This window comes from Callorhinchus milii, unplaced genomic scaffold (genome assembly GCF_018977255.1).
Source record: "Callorhinchus milii isolate IMCB2004 unplaced genomic scaffold, IMCB_Cmil_1.0 Scaffold11, whole genome shotgun sequence".
In the NCBI taxonomy this organism is placed as follows: Eukaryota; Metazoa; Chordata; class Chondrichthyes; order Chimaeriformes; family Callorhinchidae; genus Callorhinchus; species Callorhinchus milii.
In genome coordinates, this window is record NW_024704752.1 from 11,684,869 (window position 1) to 11,709,937 (window position 25,069).

Below are 25,069 nucleotides of genomic sequence, written 5' to 3' on the forward strand. Positions count from 1 at the left end.
TTTCTCATTCTGCGATCAATTTTCCTGATCTCCACTTTCCTGCTCATTTTCACACCCTCCATTTCCCAGCTAACTCTCATTCCATATCTTTTGTCTCACGCACCCTGCTTTGTTGGCTTCAGTTTCATGTTCAGTATCTCCCCACACAGCTTTGTGGAGTGACTTTAATGTTCCCGATTCTACTTTCCTGCCCATTGTTTCACCCCTCTGGTTTTGTTGACGCTCATTCCATGTCTGATTTTTGTTCTGAATCCCAATTTCTCTCCTTTCTTGCCTTATTTTTCTTCTCCTCTGAACCTACACTCATTATTGCTTGAACTTTAATGTGCACTCAGGAAAAGGGAGAGATTATAAAAATAATAATCCTCTCATTTGTTATAGTGTCTCTATCATTGAGACATCTCAAACCTCACAAGGTTTACTGATAACTGTATTTGTCCTAACAACTCCCACTCCCCCTTCTCCCTTACCATTGTGCAGCACTCCGAGATGAATGCAAGTTGTCACAAGTGAACATAGCGGGCAATTTGCAGAGCAATGTCCCAGAAACAGTTATCAAGTGAATTTTTGTATAGAGAATTGTTGGCTAGGACAACTGGAAAATCCTCCTTTTGAATTGTGCTATGGGGTCCTTATGTTCACCTGAAAAGACAGATGGGACCTAAGGTCAATGTCTTGTTCAAAAGAATTCCTCAGTAAAGGTAAAAGAATTCGCAGTGGACACCGTAATATCAAGGTTACTGTACAACACACATTAGCATGCAGCCTCGTAACTTACTGCTGTAACAATGGACACAAACCACAAATCAATCAGCAAATATTATAAAATTACAGATACCTTGAAGTAATCCAAGTCAATAATTCATCCCAAGGACCTCAAGATGTTATGAATTGGAACTGGGCTTCATTCTTTAGACAGTTTTGACAGTGCTTAGGTCAGTACCTTATAGTCATTCTCGTATACTCATCACTCTAAAGATTGGACGTGGTTGTCAAATATATTTGGAAGCGGCATTTTTTTTTAAGAACTGAGGTCACCTTTTGTTCTTCAGACCCATAATTTCCAGAATCTTCCAGCATGTGCTCTCGCTGGTTACTTGGGAAACACCTGTTGGGCCTGGTAATCGGATGACAATGTCAATTAAAATCAGATGATTGTTAGTCAGGGACAGAGGCAGATGCCTCTCATTGCTGCTCAGGTTTGCTGCTGTTTTTTATATTTCAGCACTGGTCTCACTCCAAGCAGCGCTGACATTTATGCATCAATAATAACTAAAATCCTTGCATTTGATACATCACCTTAGTGCGTCATTTTGCAGGATTGACTGCAAAGTGAATTGACTGTGTATTTTGTGGCTGAACATGGAGGCCAATTTGTGCACAGCAATGTTCCACAAACAGCCATGACCAATTTTATCTGGGGGGGTGTTGTTGGCCACCTTCTCTTTTTATCACGGGATCTTTCAGCATTACTGAAAGTGCAGTTTCATCTTTTATGCTTAACAACCCACAGGAGTCCCCGTATGTTCTTAGCCCCACAAACATCCTGTGGCTTGGCCTAATGCTCCCCCATCAAGATTACTCAGCCACCGTCAGCCAATGAGCAGCATCGCCCAAATCTACTCCGTTGAAAAGCATAAAGGAGACTGTGTATAAAGGAGACAATAACCTTAGGAAAATTCAGCATTAGAAACAACACTATTGATTGATTAGTCACCAAAACGTCAATAGGACAAGCAGTGGCTCAGCCAGTCCGTAGATGCATGATTGCAAACAAAGCAATGAAAGGTAGATTACTCAAAAGTGCTGCAGGGATTTAGTCATGAGAGAAGAGTTTGCATTTGGCCGCACAGCTGGCAAGACAATTGAAGAGCAGTCACCCAAAATAACAGCAAATATCAATGAAGCTGAGTCTGTCAGCCAGCCAGCAGACGGTAAGCGTCTGTAACACTGGCATGACACAAAATGACTAAAACTAACAAAACAAAATGTTGATAGGAAAAAGTCAGGCACCGTAAGGTAGCGGCTGGGACTCAGCATTTCCAGCAAATAGAATAATCACCTCAAACATATCAAGTTTCAAGCCTGAACTTGGTTCAGTTACACCCCAAAATATATGTCAGAACAAACACATGTCACACAAAATTAGACAATCAATTATTTGATCGGCCGGGCAGTGACTGGGTAATGAGTCATGGAAAAATGAATGCAGTACATAACGTGCCACAGTCCAAAGCAATTGGACCTTTGGCATACATACCAAGCTATTACTTGGGCTGCTGGCATTACATTATGTGATGCAATGATTCCTGAATCGTACCATTGAGTCCCGTAACTTGTTTTTCTGCCAGTATATTTTTCGTGAGAAATTCCTGTTTTTAGATATTTAATATTTTCAGCTTTATTTTTGTAAAACAGATGTTTTTATAACTGATTTTTATTTTTCTTTAGCAGCTGGTTTGAATCAACCTTGCTGATTTCGCCCACCTAATATGCAGTCACTACACTTTAAGTATATTTTGTGAAGGATTTTGAGATGTCCCAAAGAAGTGATAAGGCGCTATATCGAATGCAAGAATGATTATTATTATTATTACTTTTTAGCATAAACCTAGAGTCAGTCTTAAAGTACGTCACTAAACGGTGCAAGAATACTTTTATTTAATGCGGGTTATCTAACTCTCCTTTCACGTTTGTTAAATGAAATTCCAATCCATACATTATCCAAATTTCTGATCCCAAATAACTTCACTTAAATTATTGATCTTTACTGCTGAGGTTGATAATTCCATTTTAACACTTCAATGTACCATCCCAACCACAATTTGCCTACAAAATACAGTCACTATACTTTATAGTATAACCTGCGAATGCTCTAACATATCCTCCCAACATGAAAAGCACTCTTATCAAATGCTTCCAACTTTTTGATCCTCATGAAACACTACACCAAATAAACAATAAATAAACTTGCCAAATGTTAAAGATGTATATTCACCCTTACAGCCTCATCAAACACGTTTTAAAGTAACATTTGAAAGATTTATAACTACCTTTAAATTGATTTACTACAATATCAGATAAAAGTTAAATTAAATCTATGGCTTCAGTGATCATGTGATTATTGCTATGCCGCATATGTTAATGCTGTTTCTCTGTAATTTACAGACAGCCATCAAGGACTTTCTGTGCATTTATTCCTATTACTGATTCTATGCCTTGTAACCGAAGGATACGAATAACACAACAAAATAAAAACTATCCAAAACTCATTTATTTTACGTATTCAAAAATACATGAATTAAGAAATGCAACATGGCTCCGTAATTTTATTTTTCTAAATACAAATGTTAAACATCAGCAATTGATAAACATTTCATTTTGCAATGATTACACAAAGCTTATTTTGAAAGCCACAATTGACATTCCGGATTAATTGCATTGATTCTCAAATATATGAGGTGGGATTACTTTAATATGTTCGCTAGATCACTTTTGACAATGTCCTGTTACTTTGGGAATTGTAATCTCTTCCGACTACATTGTTCATTGTTTTATCGTCTTGTTACTTGAAGTACTGCAGACAGATCATTAGCTGTCTGATACAATTCAACAGAATGTTATGTTTAACACATTGGCCACAAAATACTACATATTTTACAAACTGTGAAATAATTTTAAATAAAAGTTGAAACACAGTGTCCAACAATCACAATTTATTTTATCATGACTCATTTTTCTCCACTGCAGACAGAAGCAGTCTCATAGAAAGAGCTACGCAAAGTCACATTTACAGTTCAAAAAATGTGTTGTTGAGAAATCCTTCACCTTGAACACAGCATCAGCACAAATCAGCAGTAATGGGGGATAGTGGGTCAATGCTCTAAAGAACAGAAAATTGTAGATCACTTTGACAATGTCCTGTTACAATAGGGGATGTGGCTGCACAAAATCATGTGGGTGGCTGCATCTGAGAAATGCTGTCTTATTCCATTCACTAGACGTCACTCTACGTATAGGAAATTGCACTGTTATTGTTTGTCTGGTATTTAAATCCCCTTGTTTCAGGCTGCCTACTCTATAGTCCACATCAGCTCAAGTGAGGGTCAAAATGGAACAATATGTTTCTTTATCGCAATGATTAATTCCACTGTGTTCTCTTGAGTCTAACTGCAAATATTCAAACAACATTCGTATCTGCTAGTATGCAGGAATTAATATCATAAGCTGTAATTCTGTAATTCTTGCCGGTGCTTTTTTAGAGGTATTCTCAAACCACTCTCTCATGCCTTTTCACACAATACAGCTGTAATCCCCGACTATCAAGTACTGGATTACACAAGACTTTAACAGTTTGAACAAACCAATACACCCATTTTTATTTCATTTAAAAAGCAGCTTGATGAGTGATTGGGGGGGAGGGGTTGAAATCGGATGAGCCGAAGGGACTTCATCCAAATCAAACTTGTGATCTTGTAACCAGTAATGTGACAGAGAAATACAGCAGACGGAAATTTAAGAAAATTCAGATGAGTGATATATGATGGAAAGTGTGTGTTGTCGATGTTTTTATTGTCTAGCTGTAGTTTCCATGATGATAACAGCCTCAATGCATATGAATTCCTTTCTGCTAATCTCCATTTCATCTATAAAGTAATAACAATACAGCTGGTGGAGGCGGCCATTAAAAATAATGTAATGGAATTTGTGGTGTAAACCATCAGCAACTTGTGTAATTAACTAACCCCAATACATTTACAAAAAAAAGGCATGGTAGGCGACTTGTAAGCACGCGTCTGTGAGCCGCTTACATAATTTCACGTTAGCTAAACCAAATAAATCCTTTTTATTTACTTCCAATTACAGAAATTATCCTCCAAATAAAAATGATCCTCCAGCCAATGCTAAAAGATTTTGTTTTAACCTTGCATTTGCGTGCAAATACAGTCACTTAAGTTTACACTTCTATGCTTTTTCTACCTATCAAAACTAACATTTCTCACATCTACACCATTACATTTCAAGAAATTGATATTGTCCTTTCGCTCTATAATAAGTTCATCGTATTTCTCCAGCTCCCGCCCTGGGTGCACCGAAGTTTAACCATTTGGATTCTTGATGAGTTAGCCAACAGTGTGTGTACAAATCCAGCAATTGAGACACCACTGAATGTTACTTATGTAGTTAATCTGTAAATATACATTTTTTTACAAATAATGGCCAATAAAGCACGATTGGTCCTTCTCAGTTATTCTGAAAACATTTCCCAGCAGTTTTATACTGGTCTTGAAGTCTTCTCATTAATTACATGTGTCCTGGTGGTCTTCACTTTCCAACCAATGAACAATATTAGTAAAATACCAATCCCTTTATAGATCATTTGTAGACCAAAGAACCTGAACAAATTAAAAAAAGAGATTGTTTATTTAATTGGCACATATTAGTACATATTTGTTGAGAACTTGTTCAGCTAAATTCAAACCAAACCACGGTACAGTCCCCCTGTGCCCAAAAGGAACTGACCAGAAATAAATTCTACTTTGGTTTGAGGTTAGATTTCAATGTTCATTATTGAACAGAGCATTTGCTCACTTAGCCATCGGGGGAACGTAAACCATAGGATTTTTTTTTTAAAAAATGTGATCTTCAAATTGGTATAGTTCAGAATGAAAACCTAAACTGCATCATCATAATCTACTTGTCAAACATTTCTAAAGGAAGTCCAACTCTGGAGCATAAATAATCTGAACTACCTTTTGAATAAGTTTCTACACATGAAACCTTCAGAAACAAAACGTCGTTGCCACATTTGGTGACCATTTTACTTTCATCTCCTAAACCATGCGCTTGTTCACAGGTGACAGCTGTAGCGGGAAACCTGCCATCCTCCTCCACAATGCTTGCTGACAATCTTGAACTGGCCACTAGATGGCACAAGAAATGATCGAGTTGTTCTCTCTTCACCACCCCCCACCCCACCACCCCCCACCTAGAAAAGCCCGGCTTCACGGAGATAAGCAATTCACTTTGTGAAAGACGACGGGCATTGAACCATGTATTTTTTTTAATTCGCATCCATTTTAATTTTGTATGATGTCAATACATGTAAAAAGCACAAAAGTAAATCGACTGCATATTTTTTTACCAATTTATAACAACTTGTGCTATTGTGTGTATGTGCCAGGATTGGGCAACATTAACTATAATAAGAATAATAATCCTTGCGCTTTATATAGACTCCTTTTCACGGCTTCAAGATGTCTCAAAGCGCTTCATAGAATATACTGTAAAGTGAATTGACTGTATACTTTGTTGGCAAAAGGCGGCAGACAATTGCGCACAGCAGTGTCCCACAAACAGTCGTGGATTGAGTGACCAAATTATTTTTTTTAAATTTGAAGAGATTATTACCCCTGGTAAAGCAATGCGCCAATCAACTAACAATTGGGTTCATAGTTACTGCAAGGTAAATAGAGGCGTGTGGAGTAAGAAAACTTGCCTAAAGTTTCATCCTGCCCGGGAATCGAACCCAGGACCTCTTGCTTGCGAGGCAAGTCGTCTAACGAATAAGTTAGAGAACTCCACGGACTAACTGTGCTTGGTCCTTAATTATATATTCAATATTATTTCAGTTTCACAAATTCTGTGAGTGAATGAGAAATTATTGGGTAAATTTGAATCCTGTGCTTTGGATCACATCACATGGGCGTAGCTGGAAAATACTGCTCTCGTGGAACTACACATTATACTTAGCAGTGTTGGACACCTGCTGTAAATTTAGCTGGAGAAAAATTGCTTGAAAAAGCCCATTGTAATTTAAGTTCAAAGTTCAGCATTGGACTTGTGCACTTTGGGTGCAGAAATGCCGCTGTTCAAATCTTTCCAGACAGCTGCCCCACTGTTCTCATATATATTTTTAAATATTATGATTGTAACATACCGGTTCCTCAACAGATTTGTATCATAGTAATGGCAGGCTCCTCTCTTTCCACTGCAGATCGTACTCCATCTAATGCAAGTTGAATCAATAACCATGCCAAATAAAGCAGGGGCTGGCAACCATGCTGGAATCAGAAGAGAAACAGATCAGAAAATAAACAGAGCAGTTTGTATTAACAAAGACTATTTGGCATCCAGATTCACTTTATTATGCAGCCACTTGGAAGGGTGTTTTATGATAGAACAAGAGACAAGCTCTGCAGAAATTTATAACATATCCTAGACTGAGGCCCTCTTGATTGGCTCGCGCCAGCGCCTCAGACTCTGGCAGCATCAACCTCCATGGTTGCAGACTTCAACTCACCAAGCCAGTCAGGAACCTAGGTGTCTTGTTCGACCCTCAACTGTCTTTTCTCCCCCACATTCAAGCCATGACCCGCTCTGCCTTCCCTCACCTCCGTAACATCGCCCGACTCTGCCACTACCTCACCCCTCAGGCCGCTGAAACTCTTCATCACCTCCAGGCTCGACTATGCAAACGCCCTGCTTGTCAGCCTTCCCAACTCCTCCCTCCGCTCTGGGATAATCCAGAACTCTGCAGCCCATGTCCTCTCCCGCACCAAACTCCGTGACTCCATCTTCCCCATTCTTGCCCGATTCCATTGGCTCCCTATCCTTCAGAGGATCCGGTTCAAGATCCTTGTCCTCACATACAAAGCCCTCCATGGTCTCGCCCCACCCCTACCTCTGCAATCTCCTTACCCCCTACCAACCCGCTCCCTCTGCTCAGCCGGCTCTGGCCTACTCCACGTCCCCCGAACCACCCGCCCCACCATTGGCGGGAGAGCCTTCAGCCACTCTTCCCCCAACCTCTGGAATTCCATTCCCTAATCACTCCATCTCGCCCCCTTTTTAGCCTCCTTCAAGTCCCACTTCAAAACCCTCCTCTTCGACCATGCCATCGGTCACCCTCCTTCCCCTCCCCACCCCCACCCCCGACCCCAGCTCAGGTCTGAAATGCTGTACACTGTCCAGCACCTTGGGACATCCTCCTGATGTGAAAGGCGCTATACAAATGTAATCTTGTTGTAGATACCAAACATAGCCATCTGATTTTGAGCTACCTGCTAATTCTAAACTGCTGAAATTACTGTTCAAATAATAAACACAAATGAAAACTCAGCTCCTAATATTTTTACAATCAATTTATACTTCCAATTGAATCAAGGGATGACAGAATGTGGGCGAGTGAGTGAGCATCACACAAATAAAGTGATATACTAGAGATAACAGGGCACGTGTTCCCATATTCACAACTTTCTACTACTGGCTCAGGTATGGATAACAGGATCCAAATCAATGATGAATCACAAAATCACCACCAAACAACAATAGAATCAAACCATTTTTAATTTAATCACACAAGACAATGGGCTGGATATCTGAATACAATAATTAACATTTTCCAAAGAATTGTACTCACCAATTAATCTCATTAACAGGAACTGGATCCCTATAGCAAATGATTTTTCTTCTTGTCTGACAACTCTGATAGGGGAAGGGAAGAAATGAGAAAGAAATGATTATTCAATATTTTGGTTGTTCACATGTTGTTCATTCCAGAATAAAGGTTAGGTTATCTGGTAGTAAAAGACTTTATCTTTAGTGTAGGCATTCAGGTAATTATTGACCTTTACACAAGGTCGTATGTTGCAAGGCAATGTTGGAGGTCTTTCAGATTGAACATGTGCCTCACTCAAAATTGATCATTCACTTCATGGTTGTCTTTGAAACGTATTATTCGATATGTTCCAATATTATAGATGCCAAATCAAATGTAAAGACTATTAATTAATATTATTGCAGTATGAGTTGTCAATTCACTTTATGGTAGTTGGAAAATGGTTTGGCATTTCACACTTATCTACAGTCAAATTAAATTTGCACAAGGCATCTTTAGTATTTTGTTAAATAATAATGGCAAACATTAAGAAGAACTAAGGAAATGTATTCACTAATGAGAAGGATATGGGAAAAGAGCGGGAGAGAGGGACCTATTGGGGTAGCTCTTCCATAGAGCCGGTAGAAAAATCTTCAAAAACCTGCTGCTTTCTAGTTGAATTGTTCAATGGGCAATATCACCATGAGAACAGATTGTAAAAACTGGTCTCTAATCACAGGTTGGTGAACTTTGCACAGTAGCAGAGCAGTGCATCTGATGGTACCAATGGGCGGAGCAACAGTGGAGAATGGGAAGGAGGAGGGGAATCACAGTTTGAGAATTCTGTTTTTCTACATTGACAATCATGATTCTAATAAGTCTCCCTAACAAGTGTCACCACCAAGCAAATTTGCTGTCAGTCATCAGATTTGGGATGACCATTCAACTTTTTTTTCATTATTTGTGAGTGTGCAGAAGGTCTCAGTATGTATTTGTCTGTGTTTTTTAATGGCTGCTCTCAAAGTGCCTTGCCTACAGCTATTGCACAAGTTAATCCAGTGAAGGAAGACTTGTCAAATAAAATATTTAATTATACGATGGGTGTTACTTCCTGGTAATATGGTTTGATATTATGTTACAAACTAGCAATAATTAGTCCATCATCATAAATTCTCCTGTGTAACGATCCCATGTAACACCTACTTAGGGTGTGCATGGGATGTTTGACATGAATCCTACCATCAGAGGAAAAATATTCTAAAAATGTAAAACAAAACTGCAATCATGATTAAAATAAACAGAATCCCAGAAGTGATTATAAGTAAGAAATCTCATATTTTGGCTGTGATCTTAAGTCAATGATATTAATCCCTTGTTATCTATGCCTAGCATCTATCTTTAGTATCCAATTTCTAGTATCCAATTTATTTTTAAATTAAAAATGGAATCCCAAAACCTGTACCACCCCCCCACCCCACCTCTCCCCCCCACCTCTCCCCCCCACCCCCCCCCCACCATCTCACAGAACGTCAAATGGATTAAACCAGAAAATAGAGTTGGCAACACAAGCCAAAATAGAGTCAGTTGTTTGTTCAAACTACTATCCAGGCTTGCATTGCTGACGTGCTGAAGTACATAATTTAAAAACTGGCCATTCATGATAAAAGCGTGCAGATCCATTCAGCCATTTGAACAAAGGCAATGTCCTGCCAACACTTCAAAGGCACAGATGAAAGTGTGGTTTGCCTTGTATTCTTATCCAATGTCTAATCATGCACACTTCCAGCAGGAATCGTTGGATGATGATCATAAAAAGGAACCCTAACCTTAGAAATGCAGAGGGAAACGACAATGTGCAGTTCTCATACCCAGCTATGAACTGAGATCAACTGAGTAAGCTCAGAGTTTCAGTTGAACCTAAGCACACAAACCTTCCTGGCTGAGTACTGTGCCACCTTGCAAATATACTCACCGAGTCATCAAAGGAATTTTCATTCAACAGTAGTTAGTCAAATAAATTGGCCAAAAAAGCAGAACTAAAAGCAAATTGTATATTTTTGGCATATACATGGCATCTCCTACCTCAACACCATCATGTAAAGAGGATTGTGGGAGAGTGAAGCGACCAGTCCTATGAAAGCGATAAGGAACATCACTGGGAGGAGCAGATGAGAACAGCTGATAGCACAGTTCCCGGGCAAAACATTGTTCTCACCTCCAGGTGTCTGAATGCAACTGCAATTGTTGTAAGTCTGGATAGATGTGAGAAATAACACTCAATTCAGTGAAGAAATGAATCGATCTCAAACAAATTCTGATGGCCAAAGTAACATTCATATCTCATAACATTTTTTTGTCAAAATCTCACATTTGAAACCAATGTTAAAACATTCATCAATCCTACTTAATATTTAAATGGCAGAGTGTATATTGTAAGCATTTATAATATAGTCTAAGCTTGAACATACACAATATATATATAATATATATATATTGCAATGGACATTAGTGTCAGGGAAACGACTGAGTTCCTGAATGCACATGCCAGATCACGTTGCAACCTTAGGGATAATAGTTGAAAGATATGTCGTAAAATATTTTAATACATGCTTAGACTGACAAATTAAGAACCCCCCCCCCCAAAACATTTTAACAGCTCTGCGAGCCACTACTTGTTATCATGCTTCAATTTAGGATCTAAATTATTTATGATACCAGTTCAGATCAGGAGGGTGGGCCTCTTAGATATCTATTTTAATGGTAACCCAAGTTGTTCATCAGATGCCTCAATGATATAGGAACAGACTCTATTGCCCTCTCCTAGTCAATGTTCTTTTTATTCTTTCTCCCTCACAACATGATGTATGAGCAGTCACATCGGCCTGCCTATGACTATCAAGAGAGGAGGAAATTAGTACGCATAGCAGTTTATTTCCTGCATGTTTGCTGGTAAATTGATCAACATTCTCACCAACTGATAACATTTGTTTAAATCATACAGTAAATATTATTATTATGCCCTTATAGACTGACAATAAAAACAAACAAAAAGCATGAGATAAAAAGAAGATACCCATTCCTTTGAACAAACCACAACGCCATCCCAACTTAGGTCAGAAAAGGAAAAAATAAAGACAAATTAGGGGAGGAAAGAAAAACTTATTTTCTTAATAAATCTCAGATACACTCACCGATATTCTTCTTGTGGAAGAATTGAAGACAGATTCACTACAGCCAGCGTGGCACGGTGAGATGTACTCTATACCATCAGAACCACACACTGGATTGTAAGTGTAGTTAAAGCAGGAACAATGAGCATTACACGGAGCCTTGAGATCTGATGTAGATGTACTGCCAAGATCAATAAATAATAAAACCTTCTATTAAATGCCAAGTTTACTTCAAACACACCATCACTGAATTTGCCTTTAGCATCAGACACTAGCACAATCGCTAATCAACAGCACAAACCCTAGTTATGTTTGAACAAAAACACAAGGATAATACTAATAGATGTTTCAATCTGTAACTGTCTAGGGAATATGCACTGTGTATGGGGTGGGGTAAAGTAGGTAAAGATACATAGCAGTATATTGTACTTGTTTGTGTTAACTTCCTGTCAAGGAGATTTAGTAATGTATTTTGACAACTGGTAAGATGACCAGGAGGAGGGGAGAACGAGATTGTAGAGATAGGGCGTGACAGAGAGAGGATAGATATGAAAGTGAGAGCGAGGACCTTGAAATTGATATACTGGGAGACAAGTAAAAAGTGGAGATTGGTGAGTACTGGAGTTTCGGGTGTGCGGAGCTCAGTGCAGTTGAGGATGACGGTGAAGCAGTTTTGGAAGAATTGTAGCTTGTGCATGATGGAGCTTGGGAGGGGTTGGAGAGTCCCCAGAGACAAATGGGAGACCAGCGAGGAGTGACACTGCAAATGTCTAAGCACGACCAGAAGATGTGAATGAGTGTTTCAGCGTCATTGGGTGTGAGATAAGGACAGAGACAAGTGATGCGGCAGAGGTGAAGGAAGGCAGTCTTGGTGAGGGAGCAGATGTAAGACAGAAAGGAAAGCTGTGGACTGAACCAGGTGCCGAGGTTCGAGTAGTTTCAAAGAGACCATAGTCAACAACTTGCACTTATATTGCGCCCCCCCCACGCAGGGTAGCGTCTCAGAGCACTTGACAGTGGCGGAGCCTGACTCCGAGCCGGGGGTTGGGGGTAGGTGGCCGTAAGCACGGTCGAAGAGGAAAGTTTTCAGGTGGGACTTGAAAGAGGGGAGAGAGAGGCCATAATTATAATAGTCACTATTAATCGTAATCGTTCTGCATCTTCCATATGGATTAATTGAATATTTTAGAATTGTTATAGATTCTAGACTGGTGCAAAGCAGATAGACAAATTGATGGCAACTGTGACTTTAAAAAGGTGCATCAAGCTTCTAGTTTTATTATAGGGCTTCCATTTTACCTGCAAAGTCCACAGCATCAAATATCGCAATTAATGTTAGCTTTGAATACCTTCGAGGTGACACTCTTCCTCCTCCCTCTACTTCTGGCTCTATTGTACTTTGATCTGCTTTTCCTGCTTCTTATTGCAATTTATCTAAATATCTAGATGGTTTACGTTTTTTTTTAAAAATTACCTGTTCATGTAATTGTAGTTGATTCCAGCAATCTTCCGTGTAGAGCAACCCATGAAAAACAAGGCGATAGAGAGCATGAATGAAGTTATCAGAACACAGGCAGTGAACATAGGTATCTTGGCCAAGGAAAAATTGAAACGTTTCATAATGATCCCACCTAACAGCATCCCAATAGCAGCAGCTGGCAGGTTGATAGAACCTAAACAAAAGAAATAATGGTTTTAGTTAATCCGCGTTGCTATAAAGGAAGCCAAACTGACTATGGTTTCACAATCTACATCCCCTCACACGACATAAAATGTGAGAATAATTATACCATGAGCCAAAGCACAGAAGGAGTCAGTGAAGCTGGCGCCATCGTGTTGAGACTTTTGGCTCACGATTCACAACCTTCAATTATTGGTTAGCAGGACTGGCTTTTCAGGAAAGAAATTGCTAACATACATACAGTTGTAGGCCACTATCTAAATCCCAGGGTATCCAATTTTGGCTCATGCAATGAGATAGATGACAGATGGATGGCAAATTTGACCTCAGTATGTAATTAACCCACTGCCTGAATTGGCACAACTGGAAAACATCTTGGATCAATGGTTTGATTTCCCAAGGTATTGTGCGAAGGCAAAAAAACAAAACAGTGGCTATGTGCCTGCCCACAAAACCAGAGATAGAAGTTGGAAGGAAAGCCATCCATAAGCCATTCTCCTGCTCATCCAAATGGCTGCTTCAGACAGGTATTTGGCAGGAGGAGAAACATCCCATTCATTCACTCACAGTTGACATGTGGCCCTAAGAGACTAGAGGGGAAAGCATGTAAAAAATGCATCTGGAACTCATTCTTCAGCTAGAATTATTGGGTGCAAAATTGCTGTGTATTGTGATGCCACCACCTCTAAAGCTTAGCAAATGACAGTAACAAGACTCCTTCTGTGCTTTGGCTCATGGTATAATTGTTCTCACATTTTATATTTGGGTGAACTCATGGCATTGAATGATCATTTATGAAGGAAACACATTGGAGCTAATATGTTCCTTGAATTTAGTACATCACAGCTATGTTGTATTCAAGTTGATGAATATTTGTGGTGGGATAGAAGCAACCAGCTTGACTTGATATTTTAAGCAATTTAAATTTTTTGATATTGTTAAATAAGTGAATAAGATTGTAATAAACATTTATACACCAGGTGGATTTAATTAAGCACAAGCTAGGAAACATTTAGAAGTTTAGTAAGGGCAGATTTTATCTTTTTGTGCATCAGGCCAGTTGAGCCAGAGGATGTAAATTTTAAATGGGGAGGGAAACAGTTTTGAAAGAAATATGAGAAAAAACTTCTCATTGTTTTGACCTAATAAATTGAAAATCCACAATCAAATTTGGTAAATTAGAGTTTTAACTGCAACTGCAAGTTAGATTGCCAGTTCCATGTTTTAATATTTTTAATATTTCATAGTACAATTTTCTAGCATTTTCATATTGTTAGCTAAACTTGTGTGTGTTTGGTCAAATGGAATATTATTCACTTTCACAGCTGCAAAGGATTTACGTTGTGACATGACTGACTTATCAACAGGGTACACTTCATCATGATATGTCATGTTATATTATACAATGATGGATAGTCATTGTTTGCATTTGCACTAATGATAAAGGATGTCAAATGTGCCAGGAGGCTAACAATGTTTCTTTGTCTACAACTGAAGCTGTTGAATATAGACCACTGTTATCTTGGCTCAGTAATGGGAGAATTGGGAAACAGACAAATGTTAATTGTGAAAGGTTATTAAATATTATTTCAGGTATCCATTTGCCATCATCGTCTCATGGGCAGTACCTGAAATAAAACAGAAACCAGTACAAATCCCGTCAGATTCCAACATGAAGCAACAAATTCAAGAAATTTCACACCATCACCTAATTTTTCAACGAGCCAAGTGAGAACCACCCAATGTCAGCCATTAAAACAATGGATTTTTGATTACTTTTAAAATATTCCAAATCTTTGCATTGGAATCTTGTAAGTTATATTGTGCAGTGTTACATTACTCACCAATCAGAAAATTGGCATAGGAAGTAGTTGAGCCATATTGTTGTTCCAGGAACTTATTCAGGAAGGTTGAAAGGCCACCAAGCACAGACGAAAAAGTGCATTGTGCCAATACAACAAGGAAGAAGAATGGATTCAACAGCAGCTTTACAAGCATTTTGGGGAATCCTGAAAAAGCACAAAATGACATCTTAATAATAATAAATTAGTCATTCAATCCACGACTATGTGTGCATATTGCTGTGCATAATCGGTTACTGCATTACACCAACAAAATATACAGTTAATTCACTTTTCAATAAATTCTGCGAAGCGCTTTGAGATGTCTCGAAGACATTATAAGGCGCTATATCAAATGCAAGGATTATTATTATTATTAATAGGAGTCAGGGTAAAGATAGGAGCCTAAGATGAAACAAATGGAAGTCTTACTTTTAATGAAATCTGTTACCGTTATTTCTTCTATCTTTTCCTCTTCCATTTGACTCAGCATATCAGCTTCACTTCCCGACTTCTGTTAAAAAAAGTTTAATATTTTTAACATATTTGAAATGCATAGAGGCTAGAAAGGCAGATGGATTGGCTGACTGAGCACAATTGCTCATCAGCAGTAAATTAATTTCCTCCAGAACTACCCATCCCACGACATTTTGCTTTTGCTACTTCAAATACGTTCACAAAATCTATTAGGCTGAAGAGGTCTTTCAGCCCATCTGATCTCATCCCTCCAGAATACCACTACCTCAGTGTATCAGAGTATATAAAAGGATTCGACCACAGTATCATCCCTGATCCAGTAATTACTGCTGTCCAATATATGATTCAGCATACATCTGCTGTATGAATTAAAGTAAATTAAAAGAGTAAAAATAATGCAATAAAAGAACAGCTAATTTAAAGAAAAACAATTTGTACCTTTTGAGTGGTGATTTGTCTTGGGAAGAAGAAATAAGGAAGAGAGGTAATCATGAGAAGACCACTCGATACCAGCAGTCCCAGCCACCATGCTCCTATCCAACGAGGATCATGAGGCTTCAATTTCAAAGTAGCTGAACGGAAATGAAACACAACACTGTTATTTTCATGTTCAGATTGATATTTTGTTACTGCTTAAGATGTGACTAATCCCCAAAATGTAAATAAAGATCAAAAACTGCTACATCCAAGCATATCTTTTCAATACTTACGTACAGGCAATACAGCTGTAATTTTACTGATGAAACGAACTAGGGGGAGTGAGTGGCTGTGGTTCTGGACTATGTAGTGCAGTTCAAACACTGTAATTAAGGGCAGGGGTTTCCAACCGGTCGACTTGATCAATCAGTCGAACGTGATTAACTTCTTGGAGCGTCAAGAAGTAGCCTGCCAGACAACCAGACCAGATCAGGCAAGTCCGTGCCAACGTTAACGAGCCACGATAATTATGGTGTGGTCATAAATGAAGAAAAATTCAATAAAGAATAATGCATTCGTTGGCTGGCAACCATTGATTTAGGTTTTGTTTTGTGTGATTCCAGTCCATACAGATTGCATGAATATCCCTGACATTTATGAGTAATTGAAGCAATATATATATATATATATTTATATCTCTTCTCAACTGTACCTGGGCTACTAAAATGTCGGTCTGTATCACAAGTGCCTGAGTTTTCTTCGTAGCAAGCAATTATACCAATGGGAGAGTCACTATCTTGGCAATGTTGGAACAATTAATTCCTTTCCCTAAAGGGGAAAAAAAGAGCCTTTTTGTATATCTAGTCACACACGCAGCATTCTTTGAAGGTGTTATCACCTACCTGTGCTCACTCTATTCAGATCCACAAACAAGCGCAACATCACAGATCCCAGTAAATATCCGAATGCAGGACCAAAGACAGAAATGGAAAACAAGATCGCTGGGGAGAGGAAGGGAAAAATATCAACATTAGTCAACAGTGTTTCAAAAACTTTGCATTTTATATTTTAAAAAATCTGTACCCTTGATTGCACAAGTACAAGTCAATAAGATCAGACATCTACTATAATTCAATTTGTGATGATAAATTGTCCTAAGGCATGTGGATAGTGGTGGAGGGAGATGCAATTAAGGTTCGTCTTTAAATACCACATTTTCTTTGTTATGTATCAATTTGTGGCTGTCATATATCTACCCAAACAAGTTTTTTTTTCAAAGAAGTATTTTTAAGAAATTGATTTTTCTCTTTTTTTTACTCACCTATATAGAGTGGGGAATTTGATGGCTCAGCAAAGTCATCCACAAATGAAATACCAAAAGGCTGAATAGGGACTGTCCCTATCCCTGCCAGCAACTGCCCAACAATCATGATCACCCAAACGCTTCTCATGCCATATTTTGGTTCAGATGTGCTACAGAAATCAGATCCATCTGTCAAGTTAAATGGATGGCAGACGTCGAGGTTGAGAGAGCTTGAATTTCCTGCCAGGAGAAAAAAAAAATCATTAATTCCTACATTATTAAACTTTTTTTCCCTATTAAAAGAATTTATAATATTGTAATTGTTCTGAAATGTAGAATTTTTCCTGGTTAGTTAAGCTGAAGGGAATATTTAATTTATTCCCAACTGTAATGCCTTGCTCTCCAATGTTTCAGTGGGTAAAGACACTGTCAGTGCAGTACTGAGACATAACAACCAAAAACATCCTCAAAGGTTTTAAATTCTGGCCAGCTGATCTCAATCCAGATAACAGTTGGGATGCTAGGTACTCTGTGTACTCCTGGGCAAGAGAAGGGCCATCCACCAGCCAGAATACCAGCTGTTCAGTAGTCTTTGTTGGAAAGTGCATGTGGGTGGATGTTGGGTAAGGCAGGATTTTAATGGCAATATATAAATGGTCATGGAATTGGGAATAAAATGTTACAATAATGCAGTTTAACTGTAAGTAATCTTACATTTCAATTAAACTCCCAACAGGAAGAACAATGCAGGCAATGGAATACTTACAAGTGAACATTTATCATAGAGTTCCTCAATACATCACAACAGGTGCTGGCACCCTATAACACACTATGTATATTCCAATATGTTAACAACAGAGGGATAAGCCCAGAGCAACAACGCACTCTGTCTTCTACAATTCTCTACTTAGGAAATTCCCTATCTCAGGATGCCTTTGAGGTATACCAGACAAGAGTCAGATGCCAGTTTATTTCTTAGTGGTAAGTTACAAAGCAGGAATGTCAGAGGGCCTGTGAAATATTCCCTGTTCATTCTTAGCTTGGGAATGGTATCTGGTAGTTTAAAATAGACAAGAAAGGTAACAATGTATATATTTTTCAAACATATCATTGAATATTGTACTGTCCAATTATTAATATATTGGACAAAGAATACAGTAGAATATTTTTCTTTTGCCCAATGTAGTTTCCATTGTAGTTTTCATGGTTCCCTGCCAATGTAAAACAAATAAACATTGCAAAGATGCATGTAACATGTTAAAACACATAGCTATAATTGGAAATCTAAGCCTTTAGAGGAAAACTACAAAGTTTCTTTGTGGGCAATTATGTGACTACTTTCATTCATTCTGATTGGAAGAGAATCAATTGGTGGTTGTTATGACTAAAGTGAGTGAATAAAGGGCAATAGGTCAAACATTAAGTACACCAGTCCTTTCCCTATTACCATATTCACCCCATCACAGAACCCATTATTGGAATATCTGCTTCCAAAGTAATCCAGCTACTTTTGTTTTACATGAAATAAAATGAACATACAATAATAATAAATAATCCTCGCATTTGGTAAAGTGCCTTATCACGTCTTCGAGACGTCTTCAAAGCGCTTCATAGAATATACTGCAAAGTGAATTGACTGTATATTTTGTGGGCAAACACAAGGATTATTATTATAACTATCTCTAATGAATTCACAGTCAGTTTAAAAACGTATAATCCTTTGTTGTTGCATTCACATACCTGCTCTGATCTTGGAGTACTGGTAGGGTTCAGAAATGAAGTGAGCCAAGGTGAGCAGCAAAGCCCCCAAACTAAGTAGCAATCCACCAATTCCAATCAGTCGGGGTCGGTGGACACGGCTTCCAAAATAACTGACAAAAACTATCAGGGTTGCATTCCCAATCTGAAATACATTGAGATGCAAGAATTAAGTCCGTGTTCAGACACACTGAAATTAAAACTAAAGTGGGGGGGGTGATTTAGAAAAGAAAAACAATATTACTTTTTTTTATACGTTTCAAGCTTGGTTTTTAAGTTGTGAGGGACATGGATTACGAAGCCCTTGCATAATAAGTAATTATTCACAGTAAATATTAGCCAAAGTGGTTCAACTGAAGTACTACATGAATTTGCATAAGATTTACAGTTATATAGTTAGAGCAAATGACATATCTTGTGTCAGAATGACCTGAACAATCAAATATAATCCACTCTAAGGTTACCTCAAACATGTTTCATCAGATAAAATAAATAATTACTACCATCTTTCGCCATAACACTTATCTTAAATGTACTTCACATTTCATAAACTTCTATTTGAAAGCAACATTATAAGTATCTGAACTGATTTACTTTCCATCTTCTTATTAAGGTTAACGTTAAAGATATCAATCAAAACAGAAGGGAGATTCCTTGCTGTCCTGGCCAATAATCAAGTAGGTTAATTGATCATTCACTGCACAGCTGTTTGCAAGATTCTACTGGCACAAACGGCTGCTGCTTTTGTCTAAAATCTTAGGCAAGTTTTCTTACTCCATACTCCTCTGTTTACTTAGCAGTGAATAGGAATCTGGTTGTTAAACGGTTGGTGGATCGCTTTGCCGGGGATGACCATATTTAATCATAATTTAAGTCACTCATTCCACGACTGTTTGTGGGACACAGCTGTGCGCAATGGGCTGCCACGTTTCGGCCCCAAAATATACAGTCAATTCACTTTACAGTATATTCTGTGAAGCACTTTGAGACATCTTGGAGTCCTTTAGCTCAGTGGTTAGAGCACTCGCTTTGCAAGCGAGAGACCTGAGTTCAATTCCAGGCAGGGCGAAACCTTGGGCAAGTTTCCTTTCTCCACACGCCTAATAATAATCCCTCCAAAAACCAAAAACAATAATTAAATTGGTCATTTTCAATCTACAACTGTTTGTGGGACATTGCTGTGCGCAATTGGCTGCCGCGTTCGCCCACAAATATACAGTCAATTCACTTTACAGTGTGTTCTGTGAAGCGCTTTGGGACGTCCTCCCGACGTGAAAAGCGCTATATCAAATGCAAGGATTATTATTATTATCTTGAAGACATGATAAGGCGCTAAATGAAATGAAAGGATTATTATTGTTATTATTGTTAAGAAATCACTTTACATGATGGGAATACTGTGAAGCATTTAAATCTGCCGATGGACCATAAAAAATCTTTTGTTTTAAAACATTGCATACCAATGAAAATCCATTGCCCATTAAAACTCTAAAGAGCTACCAAATGCTACGCAAGTAGGTGAAAAATAATACTTTATTTTCAAAGGCTTTTCTGATGTATATTCTAATGCCAACAATGTCAGTTTATTCCCCAAATACACAGTAATTACAATGAAGTAAGTCCTGTGAAATGCTTTGAGACATTGATGATGTGATAAGGTACTTTTGCAAATGCAATGATTGTCAGCAGTAGCAGTAAAATTCAAAGATCCCTTGTACAGCTGAATGAATCAGTTCCATATATGTTTTTCAATCAAAGTTCCGTTTTCTGAGCTTTCGTGCCAGGGAATCTCAGTCATCAAACATGCAGTCTAAGTTCCCCATGTAGCAGGAGTTGCTAGAACCCTGCTCCTGACACTAACTGGAGCAATTGGTTTTAGGAGCAATTAGAATTACACTGCATGGGATAACAACAAGAACAACAAATTACATTTGTATAGTGCCTTTCAGGTCAGGAGGACATCCCAAAGCGTTGGATAAATGTGGCATTCATTGCTAAGACCCCACTCTGTCCAGCTACAAATGTTTTGTCTGAAATAAAATCACCACCAACAATAAAAATGTACAAATGTTGTTCTCAACATCTAATTGCCTGATTGACAGGGCCTGATGTTATCTTAATTAAACTGTGGATAGCAAATTGTTGAAATGCAAGGAAGTTCCTTGTCAGCAAACTGGATAACATCCACGGGGCTAAAGTCAACTGAAGTCAAATAATGCCAGCTGCCTTGTTTTCAACACTAAGGTGAGATTTAAGGACAGTTTGCTTACAAGGAAAACTATACTGTACTTATGCCAATAAATTGGAATATCTTTATGACTAAAATACACAGACCAAAATAAACTGTTGCGTAAGTGTAGAACTTGGAACAGTATCCTTTCCTAGGAAGCCCACTTGCTTCTTCCTTTTCAGAATACTTGGAACATTGAATTATCAGAGTATTCATGCTGTATGCACTAACACTGATGTATTTTTTAATTTGAAAATATGTGGATTGTGGTTAAAATTACCAGCGTTTTGGTAGCAGGACACACAATCAAGGATAAAAGTTGCTTCTGCTGTTAAACATTTTGAGTTTATCAACAATTCTAAGTGTCTCAGACCATTTATTTGCTCTATAGGCAGTGAAATAAATGTTCTCAGTAGACCTAACTTAAATCCCACATTTCAAAAACAGGAACATCGTTATGAGCTTGTAGGATGAAGCACTTTATGCAAATCTTACACAAAGTTTCTAAGCTATCCTCTGTCAATTAAAATTACATACATTAGAATATACAGCACAGAAACAGGCCATTCGGCCCAACTGGTCATTGCCGGTGTTTATGCTCCACATGAGCCTCCACCTGCATTTCCTCAACTAAGCCTTCAAGCATAACCTTCTATTCCATTCTCCCTCATGTACCTATCTAGTTTTCCCTTAAATACATCTATGCTATTTGCCTCAACAACTCCTTGTGGTAGCTTGTTCCACATTCCCACTATTCTCTGTGTGAAGAAATTTCTTCTAATTTACCCATTTGATCTATTTGTGACTATTTTATATTGATGGCCCCTGATTTTGGTCTCCCCCACAAGTGGAAACATCTTCCCTATGTCTACCCTATCAAAATCTTTCACCATTTTAAAAACCTACATCAGGTTACCCCTTAACCTCCTCTTTTCAAGAGAGAAGAGTCCAAGTACGTTCCTAAGAGATATAACCTCTCAGTTCTGGGATCATTCTTGTGAATCTCCTTTGCATCCTCTCCAGTGCCTCTACATCCCTTCTATAATGTGGGGAACAGAACTTCACACAGTATTCTCAGTGTGGTCTTACCAAAGTTCTATAGAAGTTTACCATAACTTCCCTGCTTTTCATTTCTATCCCTCTAGAAATGAACCCCAATGCCTGTTTTGCTTTTTTTATGGCCTTATTAACCTGCGTTGCTACTTTTAGTGAATTGTGCATGTGTACCCCTAGGTCCCTTTGCTCCTCTCCTCATTTAGGTTTCTTTTTTCTAGGATGTATGTGACTTCCTAATTCCTACTACCAAAACAAACGACCTCACACTTTTCTACATTGAAATGCATTTGCCATTTAAATGCCCACTTAGCAAGTTTATTAATGTCTTGCCGTAATTTGTTGCAGTCCTCCTCTGAATTAACTACTCCCCCCAATTTGGTGTGATCAGCAAATTTTGAAATTGTGCTGCTGATTCCCGAATCCAAACCATTAATGTATATTGTGAACAACAGTGGTCCCAATACCGATCTTTGTGGATCACCACTGCCCACCCCCTGCCCATCTGACTAGTTACCCTTTACCCCTACTCTCTGTTTTCTGTTTTGCAGCCAGTTTGCTATCTATTCTGCTGTTTTTCCCCTGAATCCACATGCTCTGACCTTATTCATTAGTCTACTATGTGGCACGTTATCGAACGATTTTTGGAAATCTAAATATATTACATCTACTGCATTACCCTTGTCTACTCTTTCTGGTACCCCTTCAAATAATTCAATGAGGTTGGTCAAGCATGACACACAATCAAGGATAAAAGTTGCTTCTGAAGTCAAAGATTAACTTTCAGGGTTTTTCTTTACACTGGAGCAGAGATGTCTGGCAAAGAATAATTACTTTCCTGCCAGTTTTGAAATGTAGCAGTGTAAATTGAGCATAATACTGTAATTAATTGGAAGGGTAATTGGTTCCTAAAAGCTGTGGCCAGAAAAACAGAAATCACCAAAATATCCTTTAGAGTTTTAAAGATACAGCGTAGATTATATAGTAGTGTGATGATAGATTAGACTGCCAATTTATTACTAAATATAAAATGGATCAAACTGCAGATTGGCACAGGTACAAAAGCACAGTAAACTCAAATCATTCATACATAAATGTCAGCCGTGGTATGTTGAACAGCGAGATAAACCTAATTTAAGTTATTTGATCCTCCCATTAATTTGGAATAGGATTGTAACATCCATAGCATCAGGAATGTTCTCCAAGACAAAAATGTTTCACAATACTAACACAATGTGAAATATTTGCACCTTAAAACTATTTGTGTTAAGATGAACTGTACTAAAAAAAGCTGACATGTCACACATGCTCAATTTACTGTTTCATTAACTGCCTATTTACCTGTCCTGGCACTTAGTGGACTTAGTTTTTATCCTTCATCATCTGCTTTAAATTACACATTACCAGGGTCAAAATGTGAATAAATCTTCAGGCAAATAGTTCTGATTCTTTGCGGATTACAAATTGCATGGAGATGTATCCTGGCTGGCAGTGCAATTATGGGACATCTACAGGTGAAAGAAGGCTAAGCAAGCAGAATCAATTGGAGTGCTTAAAAGGGGGATGCAAAGTTAGATAGTAAAGTAAAAGTAAGGATAATAAAAGGGTTTACAGAAAAGGTAGATTAAATTATAATAATGCTTGCATTTGACATAGCGCCTTATCACGTCGCTGAGACATCTCAAAGCGCTTTACAGAATATACTGGAAAGTGAATTGCTTGTATATTTTACGGGGGAAGCACGGCAGCTAACTGCGGTCAGCAATGTCCTACAAACAGTTGTGGATTGAGTGACCAAACTTATTATTTTTTAAGGGATTATAGCCCTCAGAAAAATGATCCGCCAATCGACCAACAACCGGATTCCAATTTATTGCTAGCTAAACAGAAGAGCTGTAGTAAAAAAAACAATTCAATTGCAATGTTTTATACTTTTAAATAAATATATCAAACGCCTCGTAACCCCTCTGTACACAAATGAAGAATAAACCGGTTGAATTTTCATGGGTACCTCATGTAGACTGGATATAAATCCTGAAGAGAAGCTTGAGAAGCCAAACTGTTTCTCTATGGTTGTGATGCTGCTTTTGAAGTAAGCACTGTATAAGAGTTGAGCTAACTGCAGCAATCCGTGACACAGCACAAACACCTGGGAATGAATAACGGAATAATTAAAGACATTGGAAGGGAAAGTGTCACAATTATCTTCAGACACAGATACGATAGAAGATTCCAGTCTTCTAGAGGTGCAAATAAAATAAAATAAAATAAAATAAAATAAAATTGTTACGAATTGGCAGATTGGTGTAAGCCTTTACTATACTGTTTACATCAAAGGCTATACCTTAATTGTGGCAAACTGACAATAGCAGCTTGAAGGAAATCAAATAACTTCTCCTTAATGAAATAAAATAATGTATTACAGACAGAAATTAGTAGGTTATATCAGCCAACTCGTGCACCTGTTGGTGCCACCAGGAAAACCTTGCTAAAATCTTGAATAGACTGAATGCACTGTGTTAAAACTCGCACTTTTGGGGGAAAACAATCCATTGACAGGTTTGACTTCTTAAAAAAAAAAGCATTTCCCTGCACTGACAATGCACTGTGTACTAAGTTTCCCACCAACAGAGGTAATTGAAGGCAAAGTACAAACGAGGATCCCCTTCCTTACCTTGATGTTATTGAAGATCAACTTGTGGCATTTGATCGTTGGAGTGGATCTGCTGCTATTTTCTTCCAGATTGGCTCCCATTGTG

General features: G+C 38.2%; 1 protein-coding gene across 1 annotated transcript; it reads right to left on the bottom strand.

Annotated features, from left to right (window-relative positions):
* Positions 1–3,256: 3,256 nt before the first annotated feature.
* LOC103189404 (solute carrier organic anion transporter family member 2A1) lies at positions 3,257–25,069 on the bottom strand. The gene is made up of 14 exons (XM_007909821.2): positions 24,985–25,069; positions 24,322–24,459; positions 19,010–19,172; positions 17,288–17,509; positions 16,869–16,967; positions 15,988–16,121; positions 15,505–15,586; positions 15,076–15,240; positions 13,025–13,223; positions 11,572–11,731; positions 10,463–10,632; positions 8,423–8,487; positions 6,941–7,064; positions 3,257–5,396 (listed from the first exon to the last, which is right to left on the bottom strand). Exons 1-14 carry the CDS (start codon positions 25,063–25,065, stop codon positions 5,276–5,278), a joined length of 1,923 nt encoding a protein of 640 aa, XP_007908012.1. The 5' UTR covers positions 25,066–25,069; the 3' UTR covers positions 3,257–5,275.

Bases quoted from the DNA above. Each gene is read 5' to 3' on its own strand.
- LOC103189404 (XM_007909821.2), bottom strand. From the start codon at position 25,065: ATGGGAGCCAATCTGGAAGAAAATAGCAGCAGATCCACTCCAACGATC. The intron at 15,241-15,504 runs GTAAGACTTCCA...GTGCTTTTTCAG, and splicing joins GGTAACAGATTTCATTAAAA to GATTCCCCAAAATGCTTGTA. The intron at 7,065-8,422 runs GTGAGTACAATT...TTCTGATTCCAG, and splicing joins CCTGTTAATGAGATTAATTG to CATGGTTGCCAGCCCCTGCT.